This window comes from Diabrotica undecimpunctata, chromosome 5 (assembly GCF_040954645.1).
Source record: "Diabrotica undecimpunctata isolate CICGRU chromosome 5, icDiaUnde3, whole genome shotgun sequence".
NCBI lineage: Eukaryota > Metazoa > Arthropoda > Insecta > Coleoptera > Chrysomelidae > Diabrotica > Diabrotica undecimpunctata.
This window is the reverse complement of record NC_092807.1, coordinates 53731188-53743424: the sequence shown is the minus strand read 5'-3', so window position 1 is coordinate 53743424 and position 12237 is coordinate 53731188. Positions and strand designations below refer to the sequence as shown.

General features: G+C 34.4%; 2 protein-coding genes across 2 annotated transcripts in view; one reads left to right on the top strand and one right to left on the bottom strand.

Annotated features, from left to right (window-relative positions):
* The window catches only part of LOC140440631 (uncharacterized), a 188195-nt gene that overhangs the window by 29795 nt on the left and 146163 nt on the right, over positions 1-12237 (top strand). The window lies entirely within an intron of this gene.
* On the bottom strand, positions 3692-4069 carry LOC140442189 (uncharacterized). The gene has a single exon (XM_072533267.1). The coding sequence runs from the start codon at positions 4067-4069 to the stop codon at positions 3692-3694; it is 378 nt and encodes a 125-aa protein (XP_072389368.1).

Sequence of the window (12237 nt, the reverse complement as noted above, 5' to 3'; positions counted from 1 at the left end):
GTTGTTTTCCGTTTAATTGTATTGCGTGTGTCTTTCTCTTATTTGAAATTATCATTGTTTTTGTTTTCTCTGTATTTATTTTCATATTTATGTTTGACAGTTCTTCTTCTAGGATTTCAAGGTTGTTCTGTAGGTCTTCCCTGTTTTCTGCTATCAAAACCATGTCGTCTGCAAATAGAAGCTCTGGTAGTTGAGTCTGTTTCATTTGCCAGTATCCTAATGTTAGTTTTCTCATTCTTCTCTTGTCTTTTTTTATTGCTTCATCCAGTACCACTGAGAACAGCAGTGGGCTCAACACGCATCCCTGTTTGACGCCTTGACTTGTAGTAAATTCTTCGGATTTTTGTATTATTATTGTACATATCCTTTATTACATCAATTGTTATCTTGTCAACTTCTCTTTCCATTAATGTCCTCCATACGTCCTTTCTTTGTATTCTGTCAAACGCCTTTTCCAGATCAATAAGGCATATATGTATTTCTCTATTTTTATTAATTACTTTCTCACTTATTTGTCTTATTGTGAATACGTGGTCTTGCGTGCTTCTGTCCTTCCTGAATCCACATTGTGTATCTTCTATAGTTGGTTCTATTTGGGTTTTTATTCTTGTTTCTATTATTCTTGCGAATACCTTCCCAGAAATACTTGATAAAGTAATACCTCGGTAATTATTACAGTTTCTCTTGTCGCCCTTTTTGTGTATTGGTAGTATAATGTCTTTCTTCCAGTCCTGTGGTATTTTTGCTCTCTTTATGATATCATTCATTAGTTTTTTCATGCTGTCCACTCGCTTTATTCCCATGAATTTTATCATTTCCGGGGTGATATCATCCTTGCCTGGTGCTTTGCCCAATTTAACTCTTTTAATTGCCTTTTCTAGTTCCTCTGTTGTTATGGGTTCTACTTTTTGTTCTTCATTAATTTCTTGTATCTCCACTATGTTGTTGTCTACGTCTGTATGAGTTAGCTCTTTGAAATGTTCTCTCCATCTTTCCATTATTTGGTTTTCTTCTGTTATTACCTTTCCATTCTTGTCATTTATATTCGGCATCATGTGTTCTTTCTTTTGTCTGAGCTGTTTTAATGCGCCATAGAAGAGTTTTTGGTTTTCTCTATAATTATTTGTCATTTTTAGTCCAAACTTTTCCCATGACCTTTCTTTTTCTGCTTTCACAGCTATTTTAACCTCTTTTCTTTTTTATTTATATGCCTCATAATCTTCAGGGCGTTTTGTACTTAGATATCTCTTCCATTTTTCTTTTTTGTTCTTTACTTTCCTTCGTATTTCGTCCGTCCACCATTCAGTTTTCTTCATGCTATTATTTGCTATTTTTGTCTTCCCGCAAGTTTCCTCAGCAGCTATGATTAAGCTGGTCCTGAGAGTTTCCCACTTTTCTTCTATACTTGTAGTTTTTGCCCTACCTTTCAAAATATTGTCTAATTTTTCTTGGAATATCTTCTTATATCTTTCTTCTTTTAATTTGTAGCTTTTTACTTTTTCATTTACTATCTTTCTCCTCTTTTCTTCATTTTCTTTTGCTGTTCTCATTTTGATTATTACTAGATGATGATCACTGCCAATCTCTGAGCCTCTTTTGACTTTCGAGTCTTGTACTCTTTTCCATTTGTTGCTACTTACCAAAAAGTAATCTATGATTGATTTTTCATTTCTACTTTCTTGTACTCTCGTGTATTTGTGTACTTTTTTATGTTTAAATTTTGTATTTGTTATAACAAGTTTATTCTCCATATATATTTCTATTATTCTTTCACCATTTTTGTTTAGTATTTCTTCTCCTTCTTTTTCCATGCATTCCTCAATTCCATTGTTATTATTTCCGACTCTACCGTTTAGATCTCCCATTACAATTATATTTTCTTCCCCATTGTCAATTTGCATTTGGAGCTCCTCGAAAAATGTATCCTTCTCTTCCTTTTTTGCATTTTCATTTACTCCGTAGGCTGTTATTATTGTTCATATTTCCTCTTCTATCAGTTTCATTTTTAGCGATAGTATTTTCTGGGTAACATATAGAAGAACACAGCTAACTTCTTTTATCAGTTTTACTCTATATACAAGGCCGTTAATCTTCTTAGTGACCAGGTACGATCCCTCTCAGGCCGCTGCAACTTGGAGCCCAGACTTTTCATTCTCGTTGGTTGGTACAGTTAAATCTCATTAACTTCCTTAAAACTAACGGAAGTAGATTTCTGATCAAATTTAATCTGTAAATGTTCAGAAATTCCTTTAAAATAGTTACTTGGATGAATTCTCTTCTTTCTGGCAGCAATGTTACATTAGATAAGACATAAGTGCTTTCTTTTACCCAATTTTGTATCATTGTCTTTCGAACGTCCAAAGTATTTTTGAACATCTCTCTACATACTTGTAAATTTTTATCGCTATTACATAACACATACTCAAGCTTATTGTTGCGTCTAAAATCAGTCTTAACAGTGCATCGTTTTTTTGGCAATTTTTCTAACATTGCAACAAATAAATGTGTTACGTTCTGACCAAGTGAAACTCCAAATTTTCTTTAAAAAATTAATTGTCGTTATTCTTCCGTAAATTCCTGGCAATGTCTTGTTTTAAAATGGTTACAGGCCTCTTTATTGCACCCTTCTTTAATTTTCCATTCTTCCCTTGGTGTATCTTGTACTATTGTTTTCCCACTTTTTCTAAATCTTACGTATGGTTTTCCTTATATCCCTAGCTGTTTATTAGTATTGAGCTTCCATTAACTAGGCTTAGCTTTTCTTCTTCGTATACGACCTTCATTCATATTATAATTATCCAGATCATTTTCACTATCAAATTCCGAACCTTTGTCTATTAACTCTCCATCACTCGCACCTCAAAAAATTACGCCATCACTATACTTATATTTTTTTAAAACAAAACTGCAAAACAAACTACTATTTAAACTAAAAAAATATACACATTACACTAGAATAAAACAAATAAGAAGATTTATTCCAAAAAAATGTACGCGTTACGCATAAAATTAGATTTCTTCCTCTTCTAGGCAGTGGTGGCAAGTAAAATTTGTTAAATCAGTGTGCTCTCTACATATTGGGAATTTACAGTTAGTACAATAACATTGGGTAAATCTGTTCATCCTTACAGGGCAAAAAGAACATCTTGGTTTTATAGTTGGAGTTGTCCCTTGAGAAACTGATGGATTTTCTCCGGTTATATTTCGGTTCCTGAGTCTCAACTCAGGTAGATTTGATATATTTGGACGTCGTTGAAGATGGGACATTCAAAGTTGCTTGCCAAGCTTCGTAATGTAGCTTCTTTGAGATGTTACAGTATTAGTGTTATTGTTGTAAATTATTTGGCTGTTTATATTTGAAATATTTAGGAGGCTGCAAAAAACAGTAAACGGCCAGCGATTGCTAAATCGAGTCACCGACTATTCTGCCTTCATTTTATTAACAACATCCACTTCGCGTTTTGTGCGGTTGTAGTCAGTAATAATCTCTGGCTTCATGGTATGCTCTTTGGTGTTTTCATCAATGAAACCATCGCTGTGTAGTGCTTAAAGTAGTAGTACATTCTTATTTTTTTTTGGCACATATGATACAAGTACACACTTGTTTCGACCGTCACCATATGCAAACATGATACTACATGAAGGCCTTCCTTTTACGTTTGTCAACTCAAGGGGAATTTGTTGTTTGTTTTTACGCAAAGTAGGTACCTATCATTGTCAAGCAATGATCGTTTAATAAAGAGTTGTCTAAGGGTAGAGAGGAAAAGTAATTATCCGTAGTTACATTTAGACCGGTTCCACTTATGGGTCGTATAAGTCTTTTTACAACACTAGATGCATCGTTGGGAAGTTGATATGTTCCTTCAGGTTGTTTGCCGGGGTAGATTTCGAGAATTTTCGTGGAAAATGTTCTAGCGTCCACCAAGGCATAAATCTTGATTCCGTATTTAGCTGGCCTATTGGCTATATACTGCCTAAATTTGCATCGATCACGGAACGCTTCCAACATTTCATCTATGGTCACATAGTATCCAGGAATCCATGCAGATAAACAGTTAGTGACAAACATTTCATATATTTCTCGAATGGGTGCAAAATTATCAGCTGCCGAATTTTCTTGCGTCTTTTTATTAATTTACCCCAGCAAGGAACAAAAGTCCGTGCATTTCCTCATAGTTAACAGCAGAACAATCCCTAGGGCGAGCATAAAACACTCTCATCATATCCAGTTTTTAATTTGTATATTTTACAATATGATTGATCATAGCATCCGACAAAAACAGTGTTCAGCATTCTAATATGGTTTTGGCGCCTTTTGCTTTTACCCCATGTAAGTTTGTAACAATATTGCAAGCTTTGGTCTTACCTTAGGGAAAGTGTTTCTTATGTTTCAACTCTAGTGTTTTATCTTTGCCATAAAATCTTGGATAACCATCATCTTGGCCGCTTTCTTCCATGGCATCTTCAGGATCACTGGATAGATCTTGTGTGGATTGCTCAGAATCTGTATTGTGGACAGTGTGTTCAGAACAAACATCACTTTGTTTTCACAACAAACATCACTTTCAAACATCACAAAAGTTTTTGCCAGAATCTAGTGGTTCCACATCGCTATCTAATTCTACATACCATTTTAGTAACTTGTTTTCCATTTTATTGTCCATATTTACCTGCAATAAACCATCATAGTGCTTGTTCAACAATCTATAGGTATTTCATTAAAAATCTTACCTTTTACGATAATATTATCTTTTCTTAAGTGATCTCTCTAAAAATTAACAGACGTCAACACTCGCGTAGTTAGATTTTTTTTAACGCTCCGACGAACGCGATCGCTCGCGTGTTTGAACTAACAACAACTGAACAACTACTGTTGGCTGTAAGATAATCGGTACTCCCACCATTATTAAACGTAGTCTTATACGAGTCTTCATAAGAGTATTCCTGATTGCAGAAATTAAAAGAAGCAATATTTCAAAAATTATGGCTAAATATTTAAAAATATTAGATTTTTTCTAACGGTGCGAGTGATGGAGGGTTAACGTATTAACTGAAAGTAGATCTTGTTCGTCATTATTACATGACTGGGGAGGTAGGTTTAATACTACAGTATGTGATGATTGTGGAATAATTTTTAATATAACTGATTATTTGAGCAATATAATTCATTTTTTCTTTCGCTTATATATGAACTTTTGGTCTCCTGCTGTTCTACCAATAAAGCTTCATTATTCACCAGCAACGTTATTATTTGTAAAGAAGTGTCCTGTGGATCTTTTTCCTTACATATTATTTGGTCTACATTTATTGTTAACTGTACTACAGTAGGTGATTTTTTTTTCTGTAGGACTAAAATTTAAGTAAGTTGTATTATAATCGCCTCTATTTAAATTTATAGTCGGTGATATCGGTTTTCAATTGTTGGTATTCTTCAAATGAATGTCCTGAAGATATACCGAATTCCGAGACCAACATGGGAGGATTATCTCATAGTTTCGATGTCTTTTCGGGTGGTAATTTCATTTTTTCCTATGAACAAAATAATAATATAGGTAAAGAAGTATTAAACCGTTACTTTAATGATTTTATTACTTATAAATTAAAAAACATTTTGCACTGTAGTTAAAAAAAAATAAAAAGATATATCATTAATAAATACGCTATTATATTAGATTAACTGTTTATTTTTTTTTAAATTCGTCCAAAGCTTTCATGGTCAAATATTTACCTCTATACGTGTTCAGTATTCCGAAACAGTGAAATAATATAGTAAATTACTATATTTATACAATAACTATATTGTATTTATTTACCCTGTATTTGATATAAAGAAAATTAGCAATAGAAACAAATTTTCAAACTTTTGACTATTATCTAAAAAATGTGGTCAAAAATCATTGTTGTGCTTCTTGTTAATTAGTTATACAAGAAGATCTTACGATTTTCATAGAAAATTGGTTATAAATTTGTAAATAATCTGTATAACATAATTCAACTGTAAATTATTGTGATGTGGAGGTAATGAAGATCTTATATAAAAAAATACAGTGTGTTCTATTTAAAAACAATATAAGTTTGATCTGCAACTAAAGTGAAGCGAAGCTATGTCGGGTCTTGTTTCTGAGGCATATTTCATTATTGGTCTTACACTATCTTTATAAATTTTTGACTTTATCTCATTGTTAGTTTCTGTAGTATATAGTGTTATTAAGTCTATTAGCTTTTTGTACTTAATTTTTAACTTCTTTGTCCAGGTCTTCATAGTTGGACAGTATAATTTTAAGGTATTTTATTTCCTTTACTTGTTCAATACTGATGAATTCAATTTCTATTTTACATTTGACTGATTCTTTGTCGATTACTGTAATTTCAATTTTCTGAGATGAGATTGTCATATTAAATTATTTTGCTATTATGTTCAATCTTTGGACCAGTTTTTGCAGACTATCTTTATCTTGGGTTATCAATATTGCATCGTCTGCGCAGCAAAGTACTTTTACGTTTTTGTTTCCCATTCTGTATCCTCTTCCTTTGTTGACACTTTTGATGATTTTATCCATGATTAAACTGAAGAGCATAGACTGAGAACTGAAGAACTCAATGAGTTCCCCTATCTTATTCCGTTGACTATTTCTATAGGTACTGTAAGTTGTCTGTCTATTCTGACTTCTATTTTGTTGTTTTGGTAGATGATTTCAATAGTACCTATTTATGATATTTAGAAATACTTCTCTATTATACAGAAGATGCATTACTTCTTTGAGTTTTACTCGGTTAAATGCTTTCATTAAGTAAATCAGAAGACACAGTAATGCTGATCTGTTATACCCTATCGAGTTCTCGTTGGTTTGTTTTATGACCTTTATGACGAATATTGCATCTGTAAACGATCTTTTTTTTTCTCCACTCTCTTGATGCCCTGCTATCACCCGATTCCCATTCTTTCTCCGACACATTTATCGAGAAAACCGCACCCACACGAACCACCAAAGACTTCCAACCCCCTGCCTTAGCGAGGCTGCCATCACTCTCGCGTCGTCTGTCTCTCATTCACTCTTATTTCGGCCTGCGACAGTTTAAACCCCACCAAGGTGCTACTCGCTTGTTTAAGAATTATGTTGCGAGTTTCCTCTCGTCTTGTTCTTTAGAAGAGAGCAGTCCCCTGATAAATTTGTGGATCCGTGTTTACCACCACTCATCCCTCATCATTTTCTCCACGATTTCTCTCACAAAATCAAACATTTTGCAGTTATACTCTCTTACAAACTTCTCTCTTTCATCCGCCCAACGCTCACACTCCGTCGCGGAGTATGTGTCGCAGTATCCAGGAAACCACAGTAAAGGCACTGATCGGACTGAGCCCTCCTAAACCTGAAAAAGTAGCTGCGAAAGCAGCCATGGCCTGTGAGAATTTGCGTCAGACAATAATCCAGCTGCCTGTGCCCACAGTCTAGCCAGCTTCGAAGGTTCGGGATTAGTGACTTCGTCCACTCCGCCACATCACGTGTTGCCTCCCACTCTTGTTGCCACTGACCGATTGAAACTAATCTCTTGGCCAGTCTTATCTCATTCATTTCTTAATCTCTAATGTTCCGCCCCCTACGACTGTGAATCCTGGCCCTTTCCCCTGCCAGCACATGTAAAGGAACACAGCCGTGATAACCCACAGAGCGGCAGCTGACATAGTCCTATAGGCACATGCTACCCGCAGCAGACTAGTTCTGTCCACGCGTACCATGGGCCTCTTGTAAGTTGGTATTTCTACCGCCTCACTCCAGACTGGGGCTGCGTAGAGCGTAGAACACCGTGAAGCGCCCTTCTTCTTTCGGATTTGGGTTCACCGATATTATGCATTATCCTCCCCAGCACAGCCATTCTCTGAATAGCTCTGCGGGTCACTCCCCTCAAATTTTCCCCCCAACTCCTGGTGGAGAGTAACTCCTAGATACTTGACGTACTTTTTAGGCGTCACTCTCGCTCCCGCGCACTCAAATTCAGCCCTATCTCTCTTTCTGTAGTCTCTGAGTACTACAGCCTCCGTCTTATCCTCCGCGAGAGAAAGATAATGCTCGCTCATCCAATCCTCAACTAGGACACACGGCACGCGTAAACCGAAGCAAGTGTTCCTCTCTGTCCCGTGCCGCCACCAGCATAGCAAGGTAGTCCGCGAATGTGAAGGGGATTATACCCTCCCCATATTCGCAATTTAAGACACCGTCATATGCCAAGTTCCACAGCGTCGGACCCAGGACAGAGCCCTGTGGGACCCCAGCCATTACATCCACCATCACACCATTTTCCACCACAATTTCCTCTCGAAAAGATAATCAGCGACCACATTCCTCAGATACCCAGGACACTTCCTTGCTTCCAAAGAGCTCATTACGTGAACCCACTGCAATGTATTAAAAGCATTTCGGACGTCAAAGAGAATCAGGATGACCCATCGATGATCAGCAACAATTCCCTGTGCCGCCCGAAGCACATCGATCACCGCATCCACTGTACTTTTACCCTGGCAGAAACCAGGTCTCATATTATCTCGAAGACTGGCCTCCAGAATTTCCGATACAAGGAAGAAGGCAAATAGGACGATATTTTCCTGAATTGAATTAAGGTAGAAGCACGAGCCTCGAGATTTTCCAGGGATCCGGAAAAGACTACGCAGCAAGAAGAGCATTAATGTGCTTTAGCAGTCACGTGGGCTCCAAACGGTCCAGACGTACAAACACCTCAGGCGTGACACCATCTGGACCGGGAGCTCTGCCAGACTTAAGGGAGCTCACCGCCACTAGTAGATCTGTACACGATCTACTAGTACGAAAACCCCTTTTGTTCATCTGCTAAACCTATCATCTGATTCAATAGTTTTCGAACTAATGAATTAGAAATATTAGAAATTTTATCAGCAAAATAATTATTATGATTTGATAATTTTCTTACGATTGATATTTAACATTGGTACTGTTACTTTTGTGTTTTATATAGAAATTATATAAAATATTGGTAGTTATTTATATACGAGTATAAAACAGTGGAATTCAATTATTTAGATTGTATTCACTTTATTTTTGTCCCTATTTTGAAAAATGTTAGTGATTGATTTAGAAATATAATTGGAAATTTTGATATGGTTTAGAAAGTTTGTTAGCTATTTTATTATTAATTCTATTTTTAAAAATTACTGAAATAATTTGTGCTAATTCTAAATTATATGAGAGAAAGCAATACAAGTGTTAATGCAACGGGGATATCCTGTACCTTTACAAAATTAAACAAATATAAATGAAAACGCGTCATTTATTTTGTTATAAATCTAAATGAAGCACATTTGACAAAATAAAATCTACTAATTTAATATGATTTTGCTTTAATTGTGCTATTTTGAGATCAACAAATTTTTAACGCGTTTAAAGAACTTTTCGTTACATTTTTTGATTTCACAAAACTTCGTATTTTTATATAACTGTCAACTAAAATAGCTTTTAAAACTACTAAAAATTGAAATCTATTAGGGACCGTATTATGAAATATCGAATTATTAAGAATGAAAACTTTCACAGGTATTGGTTGTACGCTGAAGTGATGAACTCTTTTTCGCCCACATCTCAGAAGGGAAGTCCGCCTCTTCAGAAATATAGTTATCCACCAAGTAGTCAGCAAGTTGTTGTACAGCTTGGTATTGTGCTGGTAATATCTCACTAAGTCTGAAGCAAAATACTCACCTACGTATAATAAATCTAGGAAAGGTAGACCAAATATATATCTAATTGTTGATTGTCGTCGACGTCATTGTCCTTTGAATACTTAGTAGCCAGTCGAACCTTTTGGATTTTTCTCCACCATAATTGTCCTAGGTAAAATCTAAATCTTATTTATTTTCTCAAATAGAAACACTTCACTTAGAGCTGCACAGATCGCTTTTTCAAAATCGGCATACACAACTTTGGGACTAAAATTAAGGTTTAATTTTTGACACTTCGTCTTTTAACAATTTAAGGCACACCATATGAACTTTCTGACTTATTTGAAAGCAAAAAAATACCATTGGCATATAGTGTGAACTATAAATAGTTGAGTAAAAAATTTTGTGCAGTATGTAAAAAGTTCATCAACACAAATTGCTTATAAGTTACTTAAAAATAGTAAGCTGGATACACAAGAAAAAGCAACACATTTTTGTACCGGATGATTTTATAATAAAAATGGTCATTTTTGATTGGTTGTCACTTCCACGGAGTTCAATGAGTCATATACTTCCGGCACGCACTTTAAAATTTTGGGAATAACTTGTTTTCTGGCAGTATACAATTTTTTTCTTATTAAATATACATCTTCTACAGTAAGAGTTGCAGTGCTACTTCGTGTAATTTAGCTGTGTATTAACTTCAGTGGGTTTTCACACAAATCGTCCATTGCCTTCCACTTAACACCATTACTTAATTTTTGCCGGTTTACAATGTTTTTAATAAACTTTAGTTGGAGCTATCTCTTTATTCAATTGTTCAATCATTGTTACAAATATTTAGAGTTTTAACAAATGCTTTGCAACTTCTTTCTACACAGTGTGAACGTTTGATATTATTAGCAAACATTTTATTAAAGTTATACTTTTAATTGTCAATAACTAGCATAGTCGTGTCGTTTTCACTTTTCACTTAACATTCCACCTATTTCAAATTTATCCATGGTAAACTAAACACATTAAAACCGTATCTAAAGTAATAATCTTGAGATAGGCACCACCTCTATTTCTTATCATAAAATTTCAGGTAGAATACTGATTACCAATCTTTTTTAAGAAATATATTACTTGCAATTTCTGACACGGAAAAACCCAATCAAATATTAACCCATTAGTTCCCAACGTTGCGTAAACGCAACATGTTTAATTGCATTTTTTTTAAACGTATTACCACACAAATATAATTTATTGCTACATTTTATTTAAAACGGGACATAAAATGCGACTTTAATAAAATATTTTGAAATAATTAAAAAGGTATATATTTTTTAAATTAGTGAATATTGAAAAAATCGAAAATTGTTTCTTCATATTTTTGTCGATGTAATTTCCGTACTAAACATAAAATTATATTTCTGAAATTATCAATTTATATTGATATAATCCATCAGTAGAAAAGATAGTGTGTTGTATTTCAAAAATCTTTTTTTGGTTTTTGCATACCTAATCGATTTCAATAATGTTGCGTTTACGGGACGTAGGGATTTCCTGTAAATGGCTAACTCGGCAGACTAACGGATTTAGATAATAAAATTTAGATTTTGCATTTTTGTTTGTAAAATAATTCTAATTTGATTGGATAAATGAAAAGAACATTTTTGATAAATGAAAAGCAGTTTGGAGTATTTTCTCATAATCTATCCATAGATGAGGAAATGGTGCCATATTTTGGAAGACATAGTTGTAAGATGTACACAAAAGAAAAACTAATTGGGTTTGGGTTCAAACTATGGTGTCTATGTAGTTCGAATTGCTATTTATTTAAATTTTTACCTTATGGTGGAAAAACAAGTGCTTATGAAAACGAGGTCTAGGAGGAAACGTTGTGCTGGATTTGTTATCAGTGATTGAACGGAAATCTAATCATCGCATATTTTGTGATAAGTTTTTCTCATCTTACAAGCTATTCGATTTGCTAAAAGAAAAAGGATTTTACGCTACTGGGACGATCCGCGAAAAGCTTACTTATAATACTACCATGGAAAGTGTAATAAATATTAAAAAACAAGATCGTGGTACTTACGATTTTTCATACAATTCTGAACAAAGTGTATTGTTAGTTAGATGGAATGACAATTCTGTAGTGACAGTTGCAACAAATGATTGTACCATTGAGCTTCGCAGGTGCAAAAAGATATGACGGAAAAGAAAATCCAATTAATTCCTCAGCCAAAATTGATAGCTAAGTATAATCAACATACGGGTGGTGTTGATTTGACCTCAAATCTCTTTCCTTAAAGACCTCAGACTGTTCAAATAATCGAAGCTCCACTTTATTAAACGGCTGGATTTCATAATTGCCTGCGGTTTATTCACTGTTTTAAACATAAAATGATTAGATTTTAAAAACCTCCAAAAAGTAATTTTATGACACTCAGGATTATTTCTTTGTTTCCTAATTCGCTCAAAAGTTTATTTAAAGTTGGTAAGTTATTTACTAGATATTACATATTGTTTCCCGTATAGCTGATAAATGAAAATACGGTTATACT